The sequence below is a fragment of the Podarcis raffonei genome, chromosome 4 (genome assembly GCF_027172205.1).
Source record: "Podarcis raffonei isolate rPodRaf1 chromosome 4, rPodRaf1.pri, whole genome shotgun sequence".
NCBI lineage: Eukaryota > Metazoa > Chordata > Lepidosauria > Squamata > Lacertidae > Podarcis > Podarcis raffonei.
The window spans coordinates 18,832,845-18,853,615 of NC_070605.1; the positions used below are offsets into that span (position 1 = coordinate 18,832,845).

Here is a 20,771-nt window from a genome sequence, read left to right on the forward strand (position 1 = left end):
GGTCTGAAGGCACATGAGGCTGCTATCTAAGCAGGTCCAGGTCTGGTCAGAGCTTGGATGGGAGACTGCATGGGAACCATGTGAGTGCTGCTTTGCATTCCATGATGGAAGGAAAGTGGGATATTTCACTGCGTATACTGCTTTGATGTCCCTTGCAGGACAGCCTTGGGAGAAGAAACAGCTAAGGAGCACTTAAGGCAGTTGGGTGGTGTCTTGTATAGCTCCTGCAGCCAAGCTGGTGCCAAACGGATTGCTCTGATTTCCTTTAGACCACATCAGCGAGGCTGAGAGGGGGCCTTGTTGTCTGGGCAGCCCAGGACCTCTAGACACACTGCCCAGGCTTGCAGCTCAGAGAGGTCATTTCGGTGCAGCCCATAACACCAATAGGTATTTGCATGCCTAGCAACAACAAAAAGTGAATAGGTAAAGGTAAAGGGACCCCTGACCATTAAGTTCAGTCGTGGCTGACTCGGGTTGCGGCGCTCATCTCGCTTTATTGGCTGAGGAAGCCGGTGTACAGCTTCCGGGTCATGTGGCCAGCATGACGAACCAGAGCAGTGCACGGAAACGCCGTTTACCTTCCCGCCGGAGCAGCACCTACCGTATCTTTCGCTCTATAAGACGCACCAGACCATAAGACGCACATAGTTTTGGAGGAGGAAAACAAGAAAAAAAATATTCTGAATCTCAGAAGCCAGAACAAGAGGGATCGCTGCACAGCGAAAGCAGCGATCCCTCTTGCTGTTCTGGCTTCTGGGATAGCTGCGCAGCCTGCATTCGCTCCATAAGATGCACACACATTTCCCCTTACTTTTTAGGAGGGAAAAAGTGAGTCTTATAGAGCAAAAAAATACGGTATTTATCTACTTGCACTTTGACGTGCTTTTGAACTGCTAGGTTGGCAGGAGCAGGGACCGAGCAACGGGAGCTCATCCCGTCACGGGGATTCGAACCGCCGACCTTCTGATCAGCAAGCCCTAGGCTCTGTGGTTTAACCCACAGCACCACCCGCTTCCCTAAAAAGTGAAGAGTGGTATATAAATACTGGATAATATGATGTGATGTAAGTTGGGGGAACTGCTTGACTTGGTAGAATTCCCATGACCAGCTGAGAATTAAACCTGGGTCTGCCTGCTGGACAGCATGAGCTGTAACACTGAGCTGTGTCCTCTTCCATTGCTGTAGTCGCTTTCTTCTGTGATGGCTGGGGAGCTGGTTTCCTTCAGCAGCAGTAGGATTATTAATGCCTGTGGAGGAGTTGTATTTTTGGCATCATTGTAGGAGAATTCTTCCTGCGGCACAGTGCTAGTGTGAAAGTTGGCACACGCTTCTGGCCACTGCACAAACCTCTCTTTCAAAAGTTTCAAGTCAATGATTGACATGCATCCCTGCCCAGCTTTTAATGGAAAGTTGTATGCTCTCCCTTATATTCTCTCTCTCTCTCTCCCTGTCTCTCTCTCTCCTTCTCATACACACAAACCTTTCAGTTTGAAATAGAAATTCAGAGGATTTCAGAAGCCTATGAGGACTTGGTGAAGACCACCACCAAGAGGGAATCGCTGGACAAGGCAATGCGTAACAAGCTGGAAAGTGAAATCAGGCGTCTCCATGATTTCAACAGGGCCTTACGTGGTATGTTCTTTTTACGAAAGGTCTTTTCATTCCCCCTCCCATTGCATTTCTGTTTCGTTCCTGAACTATCATCTTCCAAATGGCACGTCAAAGATTCTGACCGAGCAAACTGTTTTCCTGTAACAACGTTTAGAGGTTATTGTTGGTAGAGCCATTATAAAATATATATATTCCTGGACCTGGTTGAAAAATTGTACTTAAATTATGTGGAATGGGGTGCCCTCAATGGCTCCCTACTTCAAACACAATGTCTAAATTCAGTTTACTGCCACACTACAGGAACAAGCCTGAGCAAGCCTTGCACTCTTTGTACAGCCACGAGATTGAAAATCTTTGCTCCCGTTTTCAGTTGACTTCAGTTGTCTGCAGTTTTATTGAAACTGAGAACTGCCCCACCCCCTCCTTACTCCCATCAGCCTCAGCTAGCATGCCGGTGCTGAGCAGTGATGGGCTGCCATTGTCGAAGAACATCTGGTGGGCAACAGAGTGGGGAAATACAGATTAGGGAATCAAGCCAGGATTGTAAGCCAGATGTTTCTGGACCTCCTGCTGGTCCTCCTTGGCTTTATAGACAATTCACTTTGGAATTATGATATAACAAAGTCCCTGTTAGAACACAAGTCCAACTCCCCCTGCAAATCAATTTCATCTGTCCTCAGGTGTTGCTACCAAATTTTAACAGCTTCAGTTACAAGTAAAAGACTAAAAAAAACCCCAAAGTTTAAAAAAAACAAACAAAAGAGTGAGAGTCCATATTTTAATATTCAAATTGTTTGGATTTTGCATGGTGTTTCATAACCAGGACTGCTAGAGAGCACCAACTCTATGAGGGAACATGAGCATCCATAGGGAAGTTTGTGTAGAGAAATATACTTTTGGCCCTCAGACAGAGACTCTACAGAACAGAGTCTCTCCTTTGGGGGGTGGAAATTCAGGCTGGCCTTCCCTGTTTTTCAGGACGATCTACATGTCTTTCATTATTGTATAGCTGGCTTCCCTTTCCCAAGATTCTTTTTATATCATGGTGCATATGGCAGGTCTCTTTATTCTCTGAGGTTGGCCATATGTATATGTTTATTCTTAAGCTGTTTCCCCTTCTCTGTGCAGAGCGATTGGAGGCTGCCAACAGGCAGCTAGCCAGCAGAGAGTTTGATGGGAACGAAGATAAGGCAACAGAGGGTCTTTATGCCTCTCAGAGTGAGTACCACATTGATCTATAGCGGAGATATGCATGTTCACTATGTGTGGTTTGTCAGAGAATGGAAGAGGTGTTTGTTTGTGCTATGTTTTTAGCAGTATTTTAAAAGTTGGAGGCTGGTTTCTTTCTAACAGACTTGTTTTCCCGTGTTGCTTCGTTGGAGTTAGTGGTAGGTGGTGGTCAAGGGGGAAATTTAAATAAATATGTTGATGTCAGGGCAAAGTCTCAAGAGAAATAAGCTTCATAGTGAAATGGAATTCTTCTCTCCTTTTGGGATAATTCTGAATTCACACAGGTACAAATAAAAGGAGAACAAGGCCCTTTGTTTCATCAGTTTTGAACAGGCCTTCAAAGGGATATTTCGTACCTCAGCTCTGTGGGAACCACTTCTCAGGGATTTGTTCACATGTCTAGGGATGGAGAAGAAACTTAGGTTTGTTTGCATTTAAATTGAGAAACTACCTAATTCGCGCATCTTGAAGTAATAAGTGAACTGAAGCATGGCTAGTCTTTGAAAGTCACACTTTTTTGAATTTTGCAATGCTGTTCTGCAACCATTTTGTACTATTAGGGGAAAATGTGCATGGAAATGCATATATTAGTGAGTATAACACTTGAAAATGCATTATATTAGAAGAAATAGCTTAACAGTCACAACAAAATGTCTTTGCCTACCTAAATTAAGCTGCTGAAATGGGGGGGTGGGGTGAGGAACCTAACTAGAAATGGAATTTAAATGACTGTGAGTTCAGTTCAATTAGTTCTGATATTGAAAACAAACCTTCAGGCTAAGAATATGCCCAGAGGCACTCTTGTTCTGTAATTCTATCTGTATGTCTCTTGTGCCCAGCTCTGGTTGTTAGATCTTGGTGTTCTGGTCAACGAACAAGTAGATTTAAGCTCCCCAAAGTCTGCCCACCCCTGTTTCAAATGAGCTGTTCAGTGTTAGGTTGCTGTTGTTATGAATTACCTGTCCTTCACCTGAAGGCGGTATGGCAGTTAAAACACAGTGTTAAAAACAATTGAAAGCAACTCACAATCACAGAAATGAGGTGGGTCCTAAAAATATAAATGTCGTATTGGCAGCAATTCTTGTTGTGCATTATGGTTATTGAACCATTGTGTTTAGATTGTTATCCGTGAACATCTTTGAGCACAAATACATTTCAGAAAATGCAGTTTATAAATAAACTGAATGTGACTATGACTAATCCTGGTTCTTTTCCGTGAAAGGAGCTCAGGTTTCAGGGCTAGGAATGACTGATGGCTAGTTACAACAGGGGCTCATGCCTCTACTGGTAGGTCTGTGCCAGGGGTTCAGGCACCATGTTGTGCAGCCTTGCTAACACCCTCACATAACTCTAGAGTACAGCCCTCCATCAGCTACCCTGTGGAGCACAGCTCAGAGTCACTAAACTCTCATTTCAAGTGCTTAACAAGCCTCCTTTTGCTGTCCAGGGCAGACTGTAAAAAGGCAGGTCCATGTAGCCCCTTTTTCTGCAGAGGGCTACATTGAGGGCCAGTGTGGTGTAGTGGTTAAGAGCGGTGGACTCGTAATCTGGCGAACCGGGTTCGCGTCTCCGCTCCTCCACATGCAGCTGCTGGGTGACCTTGGGCTAGTCACACTTCTCTGAAGTCTCTCAGCCTCACAGAGTGTTTGTTGTGGGGGAGGAAGGGAAAGGAGAATGTTAGCCGCTTTGAGACTCCTTCGGGTAGTGATAAAGCGGGATCCAAACTCTTCTTCTTCTTCTTAACCTTGAGGACAGTCTGTCAAGGGCCATATTCTTAGGGTGGGCAGGGCCAGAGCCGGAGGTAGTTGGGGCTGTTCCAGAACCAAAAGTGGACTGGGCGCTCCCTTTGTCTGCCTCTCTGCCTCATTCTGCTACCCATTTCCCCATTGTCCCCCCCTTGCACCCTATATGAAATCATAGAGTTGGAAGGGAACCCAAGGGTCATCTAGTCCAACCCCACTGCAATTCAGGAATCTCAACTAAAGCATCCATGACAGATGAGTAGCCATGGCCGCACTAAGCTCATAGGGACCACCAGCACCAACAGGGTTCTTTGGCCGGTCCCTGCACTGCCAACGCTGCTGTTACTGAAAACGGGGGGAGCCGGGGCGCCCAATGCAAAAATTAAAAGGGCTGAGCAGAGCCCCCAACCCCCTCCCCGATGACCTCAGGTCCACCGGGACTGGGATTGCCCTGGTGGCAATCAAACAGGAGGTCCAGAGAACAGAACACAGTGGAGCCACTCACACACCCCAGCCAAACACTCAGCAGCCTCCACCGCTATGGCCACTGCTGCTGCTGCAGCCATCGAGAGAGAGAGGTAGGAGGGGACTGGGAGAACTAGGGAGGCCATGTAGAAGCACGCAGCCCAGTCCAAACCCGTCACGACCCAACCTCTCTGGTGACTGGTGTGAGGGAAGTGGGCAGGAGCCCAATAGAGAACTCTGCAAAGGGTATCACCCCAGGAGAAGACGGGCACTGTTTGGGCCCTCCCTTGCCAGCAGAGGGGTGCCGCTGGTGGCTAGAAATGGACACAGGATCCAAAACTTTTAATTTCTTTCATATATACACACACACACACACACACAGAGAGAGAGAGAGAGAGAGAACATATATATACATTCCTTTAAATATATAAATGTTGTTGTTGTTTAGTCGTGTCCGACTCTTTGTGACCCCATGGACCAGAGCATGCCAGGCACTCCTGTCTTCCACTGCCTCCCGCAGCTTGGTCAAACTCATGCTGGTAGCTTTGAAAACACTGTCCAAGCATCTCGTCCTTTGTCGTCCCCTTCTCCTTGTGCCCTCCATCTTTCCCAACATCAGGGTCTTTTCCAGGGAGTCTTCTCATGAGGTGGCCAAAGTATTGGAGCCTCAGCTTCAGGATCTGTCCTTCCAGTGAGCACTCAGGGCTGATTTCCTTAAGAATGGATAGGTTTGATCTTCTTGCAGTCCATGGGACTCTGAAGAGTCTCCTCCAACACCATAATTCAAAAGCATTGATTCTTTGGCGATCAGCCTTCTTTATGGTCCAGCTCTCACTTCCATACATCACTACTGGGAAAACCATAGCTTTAACTATACGGGCCTTTGTTGGCAGATATATAAATATATTCTTTTAAATAAATAAAGGAATATATATTCCCATATCTATCTATCTATCTATCTATCTATCTATCTATCTATCTATCATCTATCTATCTCTATCTATCATCAGTCAGTCTGTATCTGTGACAGTCCTGGGCATCCGGCTTGGGTCTCATAAAGTTCCACCATTTCTCCTTGTAACACAGCATTCACTGAACAACGCTTCTGTTCACGCATCGCTATAAATATTGGTGTGGACACTTTCACTGCCCTGTCAGTTCACGACCTGTGTGCAGTGATAGTTCCTTGAGACAGGGTCATATAAAACGGCAGGGATGTTTAGCATGCCTACCTCATCTGGGCCAGACAGCTAGATGCTACAAATAGGAGAGAGAAGTATTTCCAAGAATAGAAAGAAAGGTTGTATACAGGACCTCCTCAAGCAGGTCAAATTTATTTATATACTCTCATCCCTCTAGCCAGAGTTGAGGGTGTATCATGTAAGCCGTGGCCGCTGAGGTGGAAGGGAAGTCTGGTTTGCTAGAGTGGCTGGTAAACGATCACAGATTATGTTGTTGTGTCTTTGAAAGGGGGAGTGAAAACTAAGGAACACCCATGCTTGGGTGAGCATTTAGATCTTGTATCCTAAGGAAACATTGCCATTGGATTTAGCTCATCCGCTTTAGAGTCCAAAACAAAGCTCTAAAGGCAGTGGGGATGGAGGAAGAGACTGCATGGTCTGCATGCAGAACCTGGGCTGTCAAGGAACAGGCCTCTAAAATCTTAAGGATCTGTGCTGTGTCGCCGTGATCCTGTTGAGGGTTCTTTCACTTCGTCAAGGTCGAGAGGCCTCTGGGTAAATGTCTACTGCTGAATGAGCAGGCGAAAGGCTATCTGGTAACCCGCAGCCCGTCCCAGGGCATGAGAGCTATTCTGGAATGTTTGGCAGCAGCTGAAGTGATGTGGATTCCTGTGCATTTAAGTGACTCGCAGCAAAGCTCACTTGAATGGCGCACGGCTAAATAAAGCACAGCAACACCCACTGGGAAAGGACGTTGGTACTAGCGAAGCATCTTCAGAATCAACAGCTGGCATAAAAGAGGAGCAGCATACTTACATTTCTAAGAGCCAGTGGGATCTAATGAATGGTGTGTCAGGACTGAACCAGGAAAGCATCAGTTTGGCAACTTCTCTGTGAATCTCATTGGATCACTTTGGACCCAGCTGTTCTCTCTTAGCCCAGGGATGAGGAACCTTTGACCCTCCAGTTGTTGTTGGACTCTCCTCAGCCCCTAGCCAGCTCCTTTGCCTTAAAGGTAAAGGGACCCTTGACCATTAGGTCCAGTCGTGGCCGGCTCTGGGGTTGCGGCGCTCATCTTGCTTTATTGGCCGAGGGAGCCGGCGTATAGCTTCTGGGTCATGTGGCCAGCATGACTAAGCCTCTTCTGGCGAACCAGAACAGCACACAGAAACACCATTTACCTTCCCGCCGGAGCAGTACCTATTGATCTACTTGCACTTTGACGTGCTTTTGAACTGCTAGGTTGGCAGGAGCAGGGACCGAGCAACGGGAGCTCATCCCGTTGCGGGGATTCGAACCACCGACCTTCTGATCGGCAAGTCCTAGGCTCTGTGGTTTAACCCACAGCGCCACCTGCATCCCACTCCCTTGCCTTAGTGCTCACCTATTTTGCTGGGTAGTTGTGATGATAAAATGGAAGGAGAGACCTGGGCTTTACATGCTGAAGAATCAAGCAAATACACATTTTAAAGTTCTAGCTGCCAAATAGCTTGGCTTTCCAGCAGCGAAAGAGGCTGCAGTTAAGGTGATTGAAAAGTACATGTAGTTTCACAAGGATATGGGCAAATACAGCAGCTGGGCTTTAATCGGAAGGCCTTCCAAGTCTCACCCGGCTAGCTCTAAAGTAAGAAGCGTGAAATGGTGTCTGAAAGAACAAGTGCACAGCAATAGTGGTCCTTAGTTCAAATAGGTTCCATAGTGAATGACGGGGAGTAAGACAGCCTGCCAGGGGCATGTCTAGGGATTGACCAGGTTGGCCCCTACCTAGGACACAAACCCAGGGAGATGCAAAATTGCGGGTCTTCACTCTGGCTCGGAATAGCTAGGAGTTTGCCTGGCCTGTTCCTTCACTTCTGGGGGAGCCTTGGCAAGGGTTGGGGGTCGGTGCACTGATACACTCCTTGCCATGGGGACAAGGGAGCCTTGCTACACCTCTGCAGCCTGCCCAATGAAACTCTGAAAGTCTTTATGTATTCATATCTCGCCTTTCTTTCAAGGAGCTCATGGTAGTAGCAGAAGTGGTTCTTCCCTCCCTCTCGCAAGAGCCCTGTGAGGTGGGTTTGACTCAGTGACCCAGTGGCCGAGCAGAGATTTGAATGTGGGTCTCTCTGGTCCTAGTCTGACACCCTAGCCCAGGAACAGGGAATCCCCAGACCTGGAGGCCGGATGTGGTCTACTTGCCTGGCCCTAAAGACTCTGCAAACGACACCCTGGCCTGAGTCCGTGCCCTCCTTCGTGCCTTCCTTGAGTAGTTTCTCCTGGCTGAAACATGTCCTTGAACTCTGGTAATGCCTCTCGCTTGCCTGGATGGAGAGCTTGGTAGGGAGCTTTGTGTTGGCTTTTGTGTGGCTGGTGTGTAGAATGTGTTACGTCAGTGTTTCCCAAACTTGGGTCTCCAGCTGCTTTTGGACTACAACTCCCAACATCCCTAGCTAGCAAGACCACCAGGGATTATGGGAATTGTCATCCCAAAACAACTGGAGGTCCAAGTGTGATAAACACTGTGTTACATCATTGGTCAACCCACATTGATAATAATAATTATTATTTATATACCCCGCCCATCTGGCTGGAACCTGGCCCTCTAGCTGAGAAGGGTCCTGCAGCCCTGCCATGACCAATGCACCACGTTGCCTCTATTTGAGTTTATTTCTGTTCGGTGTCCCTCCTGGGTCTGTGAGAGCTTCTGATGCAGCTGGCTGTTGCCTCCCTTTCCAGACAAAGAGCATTTGAAAGAGAAAGAGAAGCTGGAAATGGACTTGGCAGCCCTGCGCTTGACCAGCGAGGAGCAGCGAAGGCACATCGAAATCCTGGACCAGGCGCTCAACGGCGCACAAGCCAAAGTCGTCAAGCTAGAAGAGGAGGTAACACCAGACCGTCCTTCAGTTCAGTTCACCACCCTACACTTTTCTTTCTCTCTCTCTCCCTCTCTCTCACAGACATGCCCTATCTGCACTCTACATTTAAATCTCTATGACACCACTTTAAACACTCATGGCTTCACCCTAAGAATTCTGGGAGCTGTAGTTTGTTAAGGGTCCTGAGAGTTGCTAGGAGAGCTTCACAGAGCTATAATCCCCAGAGTTTCCTGTGAAGAGGGATCGATGAAGGCGAACTCACTAAAGGCCCCATGATTTGTTGGGAGAAGGGATGGCTGTTTAAACTGTTTTAAGAGTGCTTTAAATATATGGTGTGGTTTTGCACAAAGACATTTTACTGTTAGCATTCACATCTGCAGCCTGATCCTACCCGTGTATTCTAAGCAATGCCGCAGAGCTCCGTGGGGCTTACTTCCAAGTAAGTATATTTAGGGTTGCTGTCTTACAGCAGCTGCTGAATATTTTCCAGCACATGATATGCTTGGTTGCTAGAAACCAAGGAAATATGAAACTCCTCCCTCAACATCCTAATACAGGAGAGTGTGACAAGCCACCGTTATTGACAAATCAGCACAAAATCTGAAATTACTTAGAGGAGCAAAACTCAACGGACATTTTCGCAGGAGAACGCTGGGACCATTAGCTACACAAATAGACCAAATATCAGTCTGAAAGGTTTATGTCAATTTATGGATTATATAACGAGGTACTTTGCATTTAATTTTTGGTGTATTATGCAGTCCACTACTATTCTAGGGGGATCAAGTTGAGAGGTTCACTAGAAATAAGGTTAGTGGCATTTGTGAGGGTTAAACAACTTTGTTAGATTAGAGGTAGGGATCTGTAGAGTACTGAGGCCCCCTTCTCTGGCCACTGAACCCCTATCCCCCCCTCCCACAGAATAGTTGTCAATCTTTCCACCATGGTCATGAGGTCTGGCAACTTGGGTTTTTCTAAAATGAAAGCTTAGAGTCTTAGGATCTTGCCTCCTATCATATTGAGCGAGCAGTAAACAACAGAGTCAAACAAACAGCCTCTTTAGTTTGGGACTGAAAGCTTTGACTGGCAGCAGCACGTCAACGCTTGGGATTTGCTTCGAATCATGGAATTGTAGAGTTGGAAGGGGTCCCAAGGATCATTTAGTCCAACCTCCAACCTCCTGCAATGCAGGAGGGACGTGGGTGGCGCTGTGGGTTAAACCACAGAGCCTAGGACTTGCCGATCAGAAGGTTGCCGGTTCGAATCCCCGCAATGGGGTGAGCTCCCCTTGCTCAGTCCCTGCTCCTGCCAACATAGCAGTTCAAAGGCACATCAAAGTGCTAGTAGACAAATAGGTACTGCTCCAGCGGGAAGGTAAACGGCATTTCCGTGTGCTGCTCTGGGTCTCCGGAAGTGGCTTAGTCATGCTGGCCACATGACCCGGAAGCTGTACGCCAGCTCCCTTGGCCAATAAAGCGAGATGAGCACCGCAACCCCAGAGTCGGCCACGACTGGACCTAATGGTCAGGGGTCCCTTTACCTTTTACCTGCAATGCAGGAATCTCAGCTAAAGCATTGTGACAGATGGATCACCCTGGTGTTTGAGATCTGGAGTTGACTTGGATGCAGGGACTTAACCTCCATAAAACTTACAATGTTTTCCGCCGTGCGCGAGCTCTGTGCTGTCACCCTCCTCTTCCTCCTAATGTCTCTGTGTTCCCCCTGTGGCAACCCTGTTGCCCTCCAGCTGTGCAAGAAGCAAGCTCACGTCGAGAAAGTGGAGAAGCTTCAGCAGGCCTTGACCCAGCTGCAGGCGGCCTACGAGAAACGGGAGCAGATGGAGCGCCGCCTGCGCACCAGGCTGGAGAGAGAGCTGGAATCCCTGAGGATGCAGCAGGTGAGACAGAACGTGGGGTGTTGCGTCTCCCGAAAGCGCCTCTCGGTTCAACCCTATGGCAACCTGCCATCAAGATCAGCTGCGGTGGGCGGTGTGTTGGTGCTGCCCCCCTCCAACACGATGGTCGCTGCACCTTATGGGGTTGGGAGCAGTCGGTTTGGGGGCTCTGTGGACACGCTGGCAGAGCCAGTCTGGCATTCCTGAAGGTGCCTGCAGAAATATACCTGTCCAAAGCTCTGCCACACCACACCTGTGATGTGTCAAAGCCCACAGTTCAAGCTGAGGTCTCTTCCATAAATGTAGCACGCAGGTACCACACCACTGCTGGGCTGCTGGTTTGTTAGGGGTTTTTTTGCAGGATAGTATCATTACAGGTGTTACCCTTTGGATTTGATCCCATACAGTTAGATCCAGACCAGCCACGCAGTCCTCTGCCGACCTACTCAGAAGGAAATCCCGTTGAATTCAGCGAGTTTCCCTGTTCATGGGCATAGGGGTTGTAGCCAAAATCAGTTGGCTGTAGTTCCCGTTGGTTTAGTAGGAGCCAAGTTCAGCTGGCAGCCCATTGCCTGGGGAGTGTGGATCTGAAGGAAGACACAATTCAGCTTTCGTCACTAGCCGCAGAGAACCCTAGGAACCATAGTTTGCTAAGGGTGCTGGGAATTGTAGTTATGTGAGGTGTAAGCTATAGTTCCCATGATTCTTTGGGGGGCATGCTTCAAATATGTTTTAAATGTGTGCTTTGCAAGCAGCTCAAGGACCACTGGGAGACTACATCTCCTGCCTCCCAGAAATGACATGACAGCAAAGGAGAGACCAGTCTGACCTAATATTTTGGCTAATAATAATAATAATAATAATTATTATTATTATTATTATTATTATTAGTATTAGTATTAGTATTATTATTATTATATTCATTCATTCATTCATTTATACCCCGCCCATCAGGCTAGATTTCCCTAGCCACCCTGTTGCTCCAATACTTGCTTTCCTCTTCCCTCCCTGTTCCTTTTTCCTCTTGTATCACGCCTAGTAAGTTGTGAGTCAGTAGGCAGGGGCTGCCCTACTTTTTACAATCTCTGCAATGCCTAGAATATATTTTTTGGTCCTTTGCTCATGTTTAATATTAATAATCCAACTCCTAGGGAGCGCTGTGGACTTGAAAATGCTACTACAGTCAGATCAGTAGCATACGATCTTGAGATCTAGTACCATGCAGGCAAAAGAATTTCTGTATATCTACAATTTTCACATCGTTCATTGGTGGAGCAGAAAAGGCTTTTGAACGTAAATTGCAAATTTAAAACAACAACCAGCAATGTCATTGTGTTGTTAGCCATAGGCCTGTGAAGCAAGCATGACATCTTGAACTTGCATAAAAATCCAGCAAGTTAAAATCTACTGTGAGCCAGTCCTTGCACAGGGACATCTGGAAAAGTCGTTTGGCTCAAGTTCCTTTTGAAATGTGGGAAGTCGCTTTCTGGTATATTAAAAATCTGGTGGATTCTTGTGGTTTGCACAGTCTTGCAAATCTTAGAAGCTAGGTTTTATTCACATATTCCTGCAAATATGGAGCTTTGCAGGATCGAGCAGTTGCAGTTTTCTGAGATCTCATTTTTTTAAAAGTCCACATTAAGAGTCCCCAGGGGCACTCTCTCAGTTAAAAGCCGAAACTGGAAAACTCCCACTTGAGATGAGAGTCCACCTGTGTTTATTCAATCATTGGCTTATACTAATCCATTTGCCAGAGGACAAGCTCACAAGACTCGTTTAGTAGGAGCAAATTCAACTAAATTCTACCAATTTAATGACTTGGCTGCGGGAAACAACTCCTTTGATTCAATTACATGGCTTTTCTGTGAACGACTTGATGGGGACCTCGTTGTAGCTGCCAAATTGGAATTTAGAGGATGCCTTCTGGATATTTTCATGCACAGATGAACTAGTGTAAAAACAGCACCCTGGCACGTCCTGGTAAATTTCAAGCCAGTTTGGAAAATTAATACGTTGGGTTTTGTTGACGTTTGCTCTAAGGAGAGCTTTCAACTTCACTGAGAACCCCCAACAAATGCCCTCAATTATTCTGGGTGGATGGCGTGAAGCCACGCGGGAATATCATTTCCTCTGCAAAATTGGGTGGGGGATAATTTCCAGGATACTTATCCCCCCTTTAAAAATTCATTTTGTGATAAAGGCATTGACCCAGCTCAAGTTAGTCATCACTAAAGACCCACTGAGAGCTATAGGACGTGGAGTGAGGCGTGGCGGAACTTTTCCCATCGATTTCTGTGGGACTTTGGAGTGACTGACGGTAGCTGGATCAGAGCCTGTGGCCCAAACTGCCTGGCTGAAGACGGGAGGAGGAGCTTGCCTTGTTTTGTAAAATGCCATTAAATGTGCTGAGTGCAGGGAAGAGACTGTTACGAAAAAGGAGCAATGCAGAAGCAAGCACCAGGTGGCTGGAATGGTAAACAGGAAACTGATGTTATTGGATTGTACCGTGGGAACCAGGCACAGTTTGTAAAGTGCTCTGAGAGCCGGATGTTACCTCAGAGCAGCACATGACCCTGTACTGGAAGTACATGGGTGGAGTTTATTCTCTCTCTGCAGTTGGGAAGCAGAGTGTGCAGACATGTTTTCTCTGTACTGGTGAAAGACAGGAATAAAGACATGTAGATATATTTCTGTCTGTCTCTTTCCCCCTCCCTGGGAGAGGAGTGGGGGAGGAGTGGTGTGTTCTCCTTCACGTTGAAGAGAATCGCCGAAGAGACCTCCCTTGATCTTGCCGGCAGGCGCTGGCAGGGGAGGTAAACAAGGATTCAAGCCGGGCACCTGGAGGGTGGCCAAATTCCTCTGGACTAAGAGAAGAGCTGGAGGCTCTGACTTTTGGCTTGAATACCGACAACTGGTAGCAGACCGATGGATATCTGATCTATGAGAATCTGCATGAGAGGTGAGAGGTCGATGAATCGTTGCCATCCTCTGCACCTAAGAAGATAAAGAAAAGCGTCTGCCTGCAGCCAGAAGCTGAAACAGACAGCTGGACACCGAGAGGAGTGTGTTTCAAGGCAACGGAGCCCCCAAAAAGGTATGCTGCATTTTGGGGGAGAGAGAATGAACGCAGAAAGATTAATTTCTGGTTCACAAGCTGCGTTTGAACAACAGCTCTGAAAGAGCAAGCTTGCATACCAGGAATTCCTGTGGTGAGATAAGGAGTTCCGTCCTGAGCAGGTTGCTAGGCAACGTCTGCCAGTTAAAGAATGGCTAAAAAGAGCCTGGGTAATCGAAAATGTTTTGACTACCTTTTGCAGCTGTGGAAAACAGCGTGCAGATTGCCTGCCTGAGAAAGCAAAAAAAACAGCCCAAAAGTTTTGCCTGCCAGTGAAGCAGTAAACAAAAACTTTTGGAGTTTACTGGCTTGAAAAGTGAAAGCTGGCTTGAGATTGAGTGTAAAGCTGACCCTTGGATTCAGCATGGATGCCAAGAAGGGGGGAGTGCCCCTGAATGCCGTGGTTCTAGATGAACACAGCCGGCATGCTGCACTGGAAGAAAAGGACAGGGGGAGGGAGGAACGGAGTTCTAATTCCCCCACCGATGAGGCTACTGGAAAGGATGCTGTAGCTTTGAATGCTGTGCAGTGTTACAGTTGTGGACAGGCTGGGCATCTTCAGCGGAACTGTAAGAAGCCACGTCAGCCTAAAGGAGCGAAGGGCCGCTCAGCAAAGCCTGAGGCGTCAGGCAAAGGTCACACCAAGACTTCGGTGAAACCTGGAAAAGCTTTGATGGCGAAAGGAACCACGCCAGATGTTGGGAACGCGTTTATTATCGACACTGCAGCGACCGTCCATATGTCCCCACACAAAGGACTCTTTTCAACGTTTAAGAAGCAAAGCTTCACTGTCACACAGGCCAACGGTCAGGAGCTAGAAGCGACCGGAAAAGGGACTGTCTATCTTAAGAGTCTGGACTTGACAATAAACAATGTTTACTTGGTTCCTGAATTGAGGTTCAATCTGCTCAGTGTTTCGCAGATTGCAAAGAAAGGACTGAAACTGTCCTACGATGCTGAGAGCTGTGAGATCTACAAAGATGGAGAGTTATATCTTTCTGCCAAACAGAAGGATGGACTTTATTTGTTGACTTTTGCACAAAGTGATTACATGGAATGTAATTCATCTGTGTCTAACCTAGTTTCTCTTGCAGGTGTGAGCAAGAAGAAGACCGGAGTCAACAGAGCATTTCAGCGGGTGTATGCTGATGTGATTGGTCCTCTAGAACCATCTAGAGGCAATGCAAGATATTATCTTGTGTGTGTGGATCATTTCTCTCACTATGTCTGGGTTTATGTGTTGAGAAAGCCACAGGAAGCCTTGGAGAGGTTTCAGGAGTTTTGTGACAAAGTTAAGAGTATGCATGATGCTAACATTGATTATCTATTCACAGATGAGAAGCAGATTTTTCTTTTACAGGATTTCCAAAGGTTCCTGCAGAAGAAGGGGATAAGACACAAGGTTTCTGTTTCAGCGGAAGCGTGGAACAGGGGTGTCTGTGTACGGGTGAACAGAGAATTGCAAAAGGGGATGGAAGCGCAATTGCTTAGTTCACATCTGCCACATGAGTACTGGGCCGAGTCTCTAATGTCGTTCTGTTATACGAAAGTGAGAAAGGTTTCAAAAGAGTTGGGAAGTTCTCCTTTTGAGAAACTGTTCCACAGAAAACCTTCTGTTGCCCATTTCAAGGTTTTTGGGTCTCATGTGAGAACAGAAGCTCCAGGTGGAGTAAAGAATGCCAGAGGCATTTTTGTGGGGTATGAAAAGGGTCTCTACAGAGTAATTTTGTCTGAATCTGGTCAGGTGATTCTCACAAAATTTCTAGAGAATGCTCCTGAACAGGAGAGAGTGATAGTACACACATTTCCCACTGAGGACGATTCAGATGATGATGATTTCACTGATTTCAGCTGTACAGAAAGTGATGACACTGATAGCTCGGAAAGCTCAGTTGTCACAGTCATTGAGAGGAAGTCTCACACAATAGATAGGCCTTCACAACTGAAGGATGAACCACTGTTTACCGTTGGAACTGGTTCTCCAAAGAGTCCTGAGACTGGACCAGTGAGCAGAGAGGATCAGCACCTCATACGTAGGTCTGAGAGAGTTACAAAGGGTCAACCACCCAAGAGGTACTCAAAAGAGTTTGCTAACTTAGCTGTTGCATGTGTTGCTGTTGTAAACAACCGAGGACAGGTTGGAGCTGTGTCTAAGTCAGAGACAAAGACACAACAGAGAGTTGCTAGCCAAGGTAATGCAGATGCACTCATTCCTTGGAAACCAGACAACCAGAGAGGTACACTGGGGAAACCAGTGGCGGGGAGTTCCAAGGGTGGAACTGAAACAACAGGGGAGTGTTATGTGTATAACAACTGTTTGTTTTCCTCTCTGGATCATGCTTTGCTTGCTGCAACACGCATTGATTCTTTTGGGGGAGGATGTTACGAAAAAGGAGCAATGCAGAAGCAAGCACCAGGTGGCTGGAATGGTAAACAGGAAACTGATGTTATTGGATTGTACCGTGGGAACCAGGCACAGTTTGTAAAGTGCTCTGAGAGCCGGATGTTACCTCAGAGCAGCACATGACCCTGTACTGGAAGTACATGGGTGGAGTTTATTCTCTCTCTGCAGTTGGGAAGCAGAGTGTGCAGACATGTTTTCTCTGTACTGGTGAAAGACAGGAATAAAGACATGTAGATATATTTCTGTCTGTCTCTTTCCCCCTCCCTGGGAGAGGAGTGGGGGAGGAGTGGTGTGTTCTCCTTCACGTTGAAGAGAATCGCCGAAGAGACCTCCCTTGATCTTGCCGGCAGGCGCTGGCAGGGGAGGTAAACAAGGATTCAAGCCGGGCACCTGGAGGGTGGCCAAATTCCTCTGGACTAAGAGAAGAGCTGGAGGCTCTGACTTTTGGCTTGAATACCGACAGAGACTGCATCTGATCTTCTGATTATGGGATACCTATTAACTCAAGGGAGACAAATTCTGAAACACTCTTCTATTTATGGACTGTCAGGTCCCAGACAAGCCTTGCCCCATAAGCCATAAAGACTTTCCCATGTGTCCCCCCCCCCTTCCTGGCTTTTTAGATTATATGTAACATACTTTCTCTTCCTGGTGTAGTATAGCTGGGACACTGACCTACATGCAGTGAAAGATACCCATGCTTGCCAGTTGAAATATGCCTTGTGTGAGCAGCTGGAATCCTGTTTCTTAATTATGTTTTGACCTAGGGAGCAGGCGACCAGTTTATCCAGTGCCCATCCTGATTTGCCTGCTCAATGAGCATTCACCCTGATTTGTTTGCAGGCAGTTGGATGCCATTGCATAAAAGCAAGCACTGCCCCACTCTGCCCAGTCCATTTCCCCATCACTTTCCTTCCCGCAAGCAGTTTGATCTTTTAGGGAAGTGGGTCTGTGGTGCAAGAATCCCTCCCAGTCAACTACAGTCATACCTCATGTTACGTCTGCTTCATGTTACGTGCTTTTAGGTTACATCCTACAGTTACCCGGAAGTACCGGAAAGGGTTACTTCCGGGTTTTGCCGCCCATGCATGCGTAGATGCACAAAATGACATCATGCGCAGAAGTGGCAAATCGCAACCCGCGCGTGTGCAGACGCACCGCTGCGGGTTGTGCTCTTTTCATGTTGTGAATGGGCCTCCGGAACGGATCCCGTTCGCAACCAGGGGTACCACTGTACCTGTATAATTCACAACCCAAAATTGCCAGTTTGTGATTGAATCCCACCCGAAAATAGCCGCAGTCTGGAATCGCCCTTATTGTGATGGCCAAATCAATTGCACAGAAAGGCATTTCTTTGATCTGGTTTGTCTGCCGATTTTAAAGAATTTTAGTTGGCTTAACGTGCGTATCACCAAAAATTCAGCCTGCAGCCAAGCCCTAAGTACATGCAGCTGAAACAGCATTTTATTTCTCCACTTAGCTGTGTCTCTGCTTCCCTTCCTTCTCCTCTGTTACCGCTATGTAAGATTTCAGCTTGTAAGTTCCTCAGGGCAGGGGTCTGTCCTCTTGGGTTTTTTTTTGTAAAGTGGCATGCACGCTGTTGTGGTATATAAATAAAATAAAGTTCCAGATACATGCCACTTTCAAATATTGAAGGAAATGGGAACTAACTTAACTTTTTAATATGTGCTACTCTTTGTTAGAACAGGGTGGGGGGATTACTGGGCCAGGGGAGCACAAAGAAAGTTCATTTACAGGAGAATGAGTCATGTGAAATGTCCTTTCTTTCAAGTAACCACAGTGGTTCAGCAACTGGGGTGGAATGAGGAAGAAAACTACTGTACTTGTCTACAGCAGAATGCTTGCTCTCCCTGACCCCAATTCTGACCACCCATATCAGAAGGAAAGTCTGGAAATCATTTAAAACCTTTTCATTATCACTTCCTGTTGTCCACGGGACGGAATTCCTTTGGTCCACTTTTTGCAGCAGACTGACCTGATTCGATGTTCCCAAACTTGCTTCCCAGGTTGGAATTCAGCTATCGGATTATACAGTTCTCAGCTTGTGCCGTGTAGTTTTGATTCCCAAAAGTATGCACAAAAACCCACATTTTGCACAAAAATGCATTCAACGTGCATGGGGGCGGGGAATAAAAGCAGCGAAGCAACAGAAAATGCATATTTTACAGTGAAAGCGAGTACAGAATGCGTAAAATTTACATGCACCAAATGTTTTGGTGCATTCTTTTGGAATGTCCACAAACCAGGACAAATCAGACATAGGACCCGAGTGTCTGCAAATAAAAGACACAGAACAGGGTTAAAGGTAAAGGCACCCCTGACCATTAGGTCCAATCATGGCCGACTCTGGGGTTGCAGCGCTCATCTCGCTTTATTGGCCGAGGGAGCCGGCGTACAGCTTCCGGGTCATGTGGTCAGTATGACTAAGCCGCTTCTGGCGAACCAGAGCAGAGCACGGAAACGCTGTTTACCTTCCCGCTGGAGCGGTACCTATTTATCTACTTGCACTTTGACGTGCTTTCGAACTGCTAGGTTGGCAGGAGCAGGGACCGAGCAACGGGAGCTCACCCCGTCATGGGGATTCAAACCGCCAACCTTCTGATCAGCAAGTCCTAGGCTCTGTGGTTTAACCCACAGTGCCACTTGCGTCCCTTACAGAACAGGGTTACACTGATCCAAATCATGACACATTGCTTTCAAGTGCACATCACAGAAGTCCAGCAGCTACTTTTCTTCTTTAAAGTATCAGTGCAGTTCCACTTGTGGAGATTCTTCAGTCCCCAAGTCTTCGGTTTCCTCATATCTTCCTCAATCCTGGGACACACACACACACACACACACACACACACACACACACACACACCTTTTCCTGATCAGCGACTGAACTGTCAAAACCATGGCATATAACGTTAGTGAGGACAACGACAACCTAAATGATCAATGACTGCCTTCCTCTTTTAGTGGTGATGGGAAGCGACACAGCATGGGAATATTCCACTAAGCACCACCCACTGGTGTGGATGGGAAATGGCAGAATTCTTAGAAGAAACATGTGGACACTCTCATGCCAATGGCACACACGAATCAGCCAACATCTGAACCAACTTGCTTGCAATATTAAGCGCCCTTTCTGGGAGCACTGCAATGCTCACTGGAAAACAACCATCTTTTTTGGTTTTCATACTTCTCCAGGTTTTGGAAAACAGTTCTCTCCTCAAATAAAATATCACCACGTGGAAAGCAATGAATTTTAGCATAAAATGCATCTAGATGTGCATACAATACACTGAGATAAAATATGTATTTTGAGATGCATTTTGTGATAAAATGCAAATTTAAGTATGTGTTTTTGTTTAGTTTTCTTTATTTTTTAAAAAAGTAATCACAGATTAATGCAAAAAAGTGACAGAACCAATCTATCAATGAACACATTTGAAAATGGCACACGCCATAAACAGACGGATTTGTCCATCCTACACACACACACACACCCCCCTACACACCTGTAAACTGAGCTTTTAGATGCTATATATAGAAAGGCAGGAGAAATATTGAAACGTATAATAAACAATAAACAGGTTAGTCTTCAAGGTGCTGCTGATCACATTCACACTATACATTTAAAGCACTGTTAAACCACTTTAGCAGTTGTTTTAGCAGCGCAGATGCATCTAGCACCTTCATTATACAGCTTTTGGTGAATGCTGAAGATGCACCTCTGTACCCTGGCCTCTGACACCTGAGATTTGTGTTTTCAGGACCCGCCCTATTCCTGTGACACTGATTTGTTTAATACTCAATTTAAAATTGTCGTAACCACCCCCTGAGGTTTCCTGTTGAAGGGTAGGTGATGATGGCACCCCCCCCCCCCACAGAGCTACAATTCCCAGCACCTATAAGACACTATGGGACGCGGGTGGTGCTGTGGGTTAAACCACAGAGCCTAGGACTTGCCGATCAGAAGGTTGGCGGTTCAAATCCCCGCGACGGGGTGAGCTCATGTTGTTTGGTCCCTGCTCCTGCCAATCTAGCAGTTCGAAAGCACATCAAAGTGCAAGTAGATAAATAGGTACCGCTCTGGCGGGAAGGTAAATGGCGTTTCCATGCGCTGCTCTGGTTTGCCAGAAGCGGCTTAGTCATGCCGGCCACATGACCCGGAAACTGTACGCAGGCTTCCTCGGCCAATAAAGCGAGATGAGCGCCGCAACCCCAGAGTCGGTCACGACTGGACCTAATGGTCAGGGGTCCCT

General features: G+C 46.9%; 1 protein-coding gene across 6 annotated transcripts in view; it reads left to right on the forward strand.

The window, feature by feature from the left end:
* AMOTL1 (angiomotin like 1) overlaps positions 1-20,771 on the forward strand; it is an 80,138-nt gene that overhangs the window by 49,544 nt on the left and 9,823 nt on the right. For all 6 annotated transcript variants that reach the window (XM_053385641.1, XM_053385647.1, XM_053385644.1 and 3 more), the window contains 4 exons: positions 1,488-1,632; positions 2,740-2,829; positions 8,948-9,093; positions 10,835-10,984. In XM_053385641.1, the coding sequence (XP_053241616.1) occupies positions 1,488-1,632; positions 2,740-2,829; positions 8,948-9,093; positions 10,835-10,984 (531 nt within the window). The remainder of the gene's footprint in view (positions 1-1,487; positions 1,633-2,739; positions 2,830-8,947; positions 9,094-10,834; positions 10,985-20,771) is intronic.